General features: G+C 42.6%; 1 protein-coding gene across 1 annotated transcript; it reads right to left on the bottom strand.

Moving 5' to 3' along the window:
- Positions 1-287: 287 nt before the first annotated feature.
- On the bottom strand, positions 288-5,258 carry Spic (Spi-C transcription factor). The gene is made up of 4 exons (XM_021205823.1): positions 5,249-5,258; positions 3,173-3,285; positions 2,154-2,262; positions 288-694 (listed from the first exon to the last, which is right to left on the bottom strand). The coding sequence occupies exons 1-4, from the start codon at positions 5,256-5,258 to the stop codon at positions 288-290; spliced, it is 639 nt and encodes a 212-aa protein (XP_021061482.1).
- Between the last annotated feature and the right edge of the window lie 761 nt (positions 5,259-6,019).

The raw sequence follows: 6,019 nt of genomic DNA, 5'->3' as shown, positions 1-6,019 counted from the left end.
TCCAGGATGTTCTTGGATACCCAATCCATGGACACTAAGCCTGTTTATTAGAATTAGCCAAGTGTCTGCAGGAATTTTAAGTACCCTTCTGAAACATCTAGGTTCCCTTTAACACCAATATGTAAACACTGCCTGGAAGGTTATCAGAACAAGAAAAGTTCAAACATGTTCTGTACAGAGTCCTTTCTGCATGTTTTTGCCTTCTTGGTGTGGAATCTGAAAAATGCTTTGGAGACGTTCTAAAGCTTCGCTTCTCTGACAGACACTAGCAAGGCAAGAAGCTGGGGTCAGCTCTGGTAACTGGCGTGAGCATAGTGATTTGCATTCCAGTGGTTTAAACTGAGGTAGCCCTGATCAGGCTGGCCATACTGAGGATAGAAAGGGTCTTTTCCCAGATAGTGAGCTGGAGCAAGTCTTTGGAGAACAGCCTCGCTGAACTGGTAGGTCAGCTTTCTCCGGATTTTTATGATCTCCCCAGTTCTGGCATAATTCCTCAGGGCTCTGGCCATCTTCTGGTAAGTCATGGGTTTCCGGTTGCCTTTTCTCTTTCCCCAGAGTTCAGCGAGTGCTTCTTTGTTTTTTGATATGAACTGAAAGACGCCTCTGGCTTTGTCGACCCACTGAATACAAGACACCATCTCTGAATTGCACAGGGATTCGAAAAGGTATTCAAATAGCCGAAGCTTCCTCCTGCCTGCAATGGTGGTGAGAAAAAGAGACGTCAACTCCTTTGTGGATTTCCTGGAAGATCCCCTGGAAGGGTTTCCTGAACCCCAGAAATGGAAAGCTACAATGAGCCTGCTTCTTCTCACTCGCTGACTTAAGAACAGTCTACATTGGAGCTAAATGATATAGAAATTATTATTATTATTATTATTATTTACTGTTCTCTGGGGGAAAGAAGGAAGCCTGGATTTCCTCATCTGGAGATCCATTTGAAGGCAGGCAGTCATCAATTAAAGTTCGACCATAGTTCACATCATGAAACTGGAGGGTTGGCTTAGCTGACCCTTGCTGTGCTTTCGGAACAGAAAAGACTTAGGTTCCATTCCCAGCACCCACAAAGCAGCTCATCACTGTCTTTAACTCCAGATCTAATGCTATATAATGCTGTCATGTCTTCAGCCCTAAAAGTAGTATGAAAGGAATTGGTAGTCATGGCTTAGATTCTGAGTGGCTAGCTCTGGAGGAGTCATAAAATGCCCTGGAGTGGAAAAGCCCAAAAAGTTTTCATGCCATTGTTCATAAGCAACATTGTCCATTTCAGTTATGAAATTGGGTGCTAATGTCAATGTCTTTCATCATGTAATCATTGGTGTCTGGAAAATGACTAGGAAGGGAAACCCAGGAAATTAAAGTGACAGTCACTTCATGATATCAGAATTAGCTTAAGCACGCTCCTTTCTAGGTCTATTTTCCCTTTGAGAAATTAGCATAGTTTATTCCCAAACTGCTGGTATACCCCACCACCCCCAAATCTGCTCGTATAACTTGGATTTGAGTTAACATCTTCTGTCTATTGACTTCTGAACGTGTTGTACTATCAACTCACAACAAGAAATGAGTCTGCTTACACTCTAGCATGGATAGAGACCCATGAGGCTACTGGCTGCCAGGGTGGTATGTGTGTGTGTGTGTGTGTGAGAGAGAGAGAGAGAGAGAGAGAGAGAGAGAGAGAGAGAGANGAGAGAGAGAGAGAGAGAGAGAGAGAGAGAGAGAGAGAGAGAGAGAGAGAGAGAGACTTTCTTCAAGAGTGTTAGTAGGTTGCCTATGGTCTACTAAACACCCTTGAAGTGGTTCAACTCATTGTTTTAACAGATTTTTCTTGGGATAAAGTCTAGCATGTAGCCCAGGTTTGCTTCAAACTCGTGATCCTTCTGCCTCAGTGCTGGACCTATAAGCATGTACTGCAATGCTCAGCTACAGGCTAATATGTACAAATGTATTCTGAATAGTCTTTATTCCATCTGGCATGGCACTATATGCCTGGAATCTCAGCACTCAGGATGCTGAGGCAGGATCACAGGTTTGAAGACAGCTTGGTCTACACAGAGTTCCGGGCCAGCCTGAGCTACATAATGAAAAAGGAAAAAAACCTAGAAACACATGTGACATCCCTTTGAGCCCATGCCAAGAGTATCATAGCAACATACCTCTTCCTCCCCTTTGCTGGAAGAAGGGGGCTTGCACCAGCTGGCTTTCAGCTACGTTCTGTACGGATTGATGGAAGCCTCCTTCCAAATACAGGTCTGTAGAACCGTTCTATGTACAAGACAGCGATGTGTTAAGTGGGAATTTGGTCCTTTGGCCCCCCAATCAGTGACTGAAGACCAATGCTACATTCTCAAAAGTGCTAAAGTCAGATAGCATTCCAGGATGAGCATCAGACCAAGAGAAGGTCAGGGGGTGGAGGCTCAAGTTTGGCTTCTTTCCCTTGTGAAAGATAGGTGATTGTTCTTCCTTCGTTTTGGTTTGGTTGTCCTGAAATTCATTCTGTAGACCATGCTGGCCTCAAACTTAGAGATCTGCCTGCCTCTTCTTGCTTCTGGAGTGCTGGGATAAAAGGTAGCGGTAGTTATTCTTCTAAAGATGCTCAGTGAGAAAGAGAATCTGGTGAGAATCAGGGATGGCAGCTCACAACTCTTGCAGAAGGAGCCTAAAGAGTTATGAAGGTAAACAGGATTGCCAGATTCAATGGACCAAAAAGCCCATAGTTTACCTGGCAACCCGAAAAGAAAGAGGTCACAGTTGCACCCCAAATCCCTTCTCTAAAGAAATGGTTTGTAGCTGGGTGGTGGTGCCTTTAATCCCAACACTCAGGAGGCACAGGTAGGTGGATCTGAAAGTTGAGGCTGGCCTGGTTTACAGAGTTAGTTCTGGGACAGCCAGGGCTACATAAAGAAACTCTGTCTCAAAACAAAAATAATGCCTATAGTGGGAAGGACTCCTTGGACGTCTCACCCAGGAGAACGTTGTGCTTGTTCGGGGCCCTCTGTCAGGGGCTCCGGGTGATGCACATTGTTCAGACCTTTCCCACTTCCTCTCTCTGCTGCTATCTCCTTCTTTTACTCCTGTTTGCTCTAAACTTAATAAACTCACTCACTCCACAGTAAAGCATGGCTGTTATGGGTCTTCCCATGCAGCGCGGTTGATCTAGGTAAAAGCTACTCACTGTTACAGCTCTCCAGTCATAGAGGGGGTTCTCTGTGGGTAACATTCCATAGTAGTTAGCGTTGCCTCTGAGGTGAGGATGAGGGTTAATGATAGCCATGTAATTTCTATGTTCTAAGTAAAAACAGAACAGAAAGACATTTGGTAAGTTTACAGGCACACATGCGTTTATATATAAACACATCTGTAAGCAACCCAAGGTGTCATCTATTCTATTGACTAGCCTTTTAAGATTTCTTACCACTTTGTATTTCTACCATGACATTTATCACAGGAATTTTGTATTATGGACACTGTTCTTCATAACCCATCCCCTCTACGGAAAAAATATTCCATGTACCCATAGAACCAAAGTGTCAGTCTGGAGCTCCTTGAAATACTGTCTATAAAACTCAGTAGACAATATATTGCATTTCATCAAGATCAAAGAATCTGTAGAATAGAAGTTATAATCTGTAGAATGAGTTATGGATAAAAATCTTTCCATGCAGACTAAGTCTTGGGTGAGTGGAAGGCCTGAAATATATAACAAAAGTGTTTGTTTGTTTGTTTTTGTTTGTTTGTTTTTTCTGGGCTGGGGAGATGATACACTGGGGAAGCACTTGCCACAGAAGTATAAGGATGAGTTCAGAACCCCACAACCCAGGTAAAGTGCAAACATGTCTGTATCCCTCTTTCTGTGGCAAGATAGGGGGTAGAGTTAGGAGACCTCCAGAAGTTCTTGGGTCAGCTAGCCTGGTAGATGCAACTGTTCTGAGAATCTCATCCAAACACAATGGGAGGCAAGAATGACACCCAATATTATCCTCTGACCTCCACAATTATGGCACAGATAATATACATATATACACATACACACACACACACACACACACACACACACACATATTGTTTTAGATATTCCTGGAAAGTCAGGATGATATGAGTAATTCTGTAGGCAGACTTTATGTTTACTCTGTCTGATTGAGACACAGTCTAGCTATGTATCTCAGGCTGGTCTCAAGTAACGACCCCTTTGTCTCAGTACCTTTTACAGTTATTTTATGGATATGGGTGTTTGGCCTGCATGTGTGTATACTACACGCAGGCTTACATGTGTGAGTACACATATGTGTGAGCCTAAGTCAACTTCCAGATATCCACCATCCTTTCTGAGATAGGGTCTCACTGGCCTAGAAATCATCAATAAAGGTATGTTGGCTAGCCCAGAAGCCAGGGGAAAACCACCCTTCCCTGGCTTTTCGAGTTTAGTGGGCTTCCTATTACTTTTACATATGTATGTGTACATATATTTGTCACATGTGTGCCAGGAGATGAGAGTAAATGACTTATTGTTACCTGGGGGGTATTGAATTTCTCCAGTTGGTTGTTGTTTGATCAATACTTCAAAGGCGTCTTCAAATGCTTGCCCCAGACTGTCTTGTTCAACAGGACAAGTCTGTGGAAACAAATGGCAAATGCAGGCATTCTGAGATGATTGTTAGGAGAGTTTCAAATTCAGCACCATGGACATCGTAGACTGGCTGAGTTGCCATTGCAGGATGCCCTGCTTTTCCCTACAATGCTCACCAGTTTTCATGGGCTCTCCCAAGAAGAAGCTATAGCTATATCCATAGCTATAGTCATGACAATCAAAAGTGGCTCAGGGGTTGTCAAATGTGAGAGCCATTTTCCTAGTTTGGTTTTTAAGTATTGATCTTTTAGTCTATAAAAATCATATTAATTTTATATAGTATAAACTTTTTTTTTTATATGGCATATTTTTATTTATTTTATTTTTCTTATTTTTATTTTTATTTTTATTTTTTTTTGAGACAGGGTTTCTCTGTATAGCCCTGGCTGTCCTGGAACTCACTTTGTAGATCAATTATGGGTTCAATCCCCCAGCACTGCATAAACAGGAGCCTGATAGCATGTATCTTGTAACCCAAGCAGAGGCAGAATGATCTGTGTTTGGTCAAGTTCGGTCCTGGCAACAAGGCAAGTACAGGGCCAACATGTGATACATTGACCCTGCCCCCAAAAGAAAAGACATTCGTTTCAAAAATTAAGATTTAAAAAAAAAATGCCGACTGACCATTATTCATGAATTGAAGAGTCTTGGGTTGCGGAAACGGCAGCTAGTAAGTGCGTGCACACTGGCTTGCACAAGGCTCTGGGGAAGGCAGGAAGGAGAGAAAGACCAATTAAATAAAACAGTTCCAAATAGGTTAACATTTATTATTTGCCTTTTGTTTTGTTTTTGTTTTTGTTTTTGTTTTTGTTTTTGTTTTTGTTTTTGTTTTCCAAGACAAGGTCTCAGCCTATAACCCAGAATGACCAATCCTCCTGCCTCTTGGGTGCTGGGATTACCGATATGGCCTCAAAAGAAAAATAATTTTTAATTTGATTCTAAATGAACATCTGGCCCGGGAAATGTTTTGGTTTTTGTTTTTTTGGGGGGGGTTTGTTTGAAAATGTTATGAATGCAAGATGCCACCACCATCTGAATATATATTTCATTTTTCTATCAGTATGTGTGTGTGTGTGTGTGTGTGTGTGTGAGAGAGAGAGAGAGAGAGAGAGAGAGAGAGAGAGAGAGAGAGAGAGAGCACATGTAGCTGCTCTTGCATGCTTGTGCATAGAGAGAGCAGAAGTTGATGCCCAGTGTCTTCCTCTGCTTCTCTCTTCCTTACATAAGGAAGCAGGATCTCTCGCATGAGCCCCAGAGCTTGCTGATTGGGTCTAGTTAACTAGCTGGTGCCGCCTGTCTCATGTCTCAAGGAGGCTACCACACCCTGACTAGCTGTACTCGTTTGGTCTCTATAAAACACCCTGACCAAGGCAACTTGAGAGACAAGACTTTGTT

Source organism: Mus pahari, chromosome 9, assembly GCF_900095145.1.
Source record: "Mus pahari chromosome 9, PAHARI_EIJ_v1.1, whole genome shotgun sequence".
Classification (NCBI taxonomy): Eukaryota; Metazoa; Chordata; class Mammalia; order Rodentia; family Muridae; genus Mus; species Mus pahari.
The sequence above is the reverse complement of the archived record's forward strand: the minus strand, read 5'-3'. Positions and strand labels throughout refer to the sequence as shown.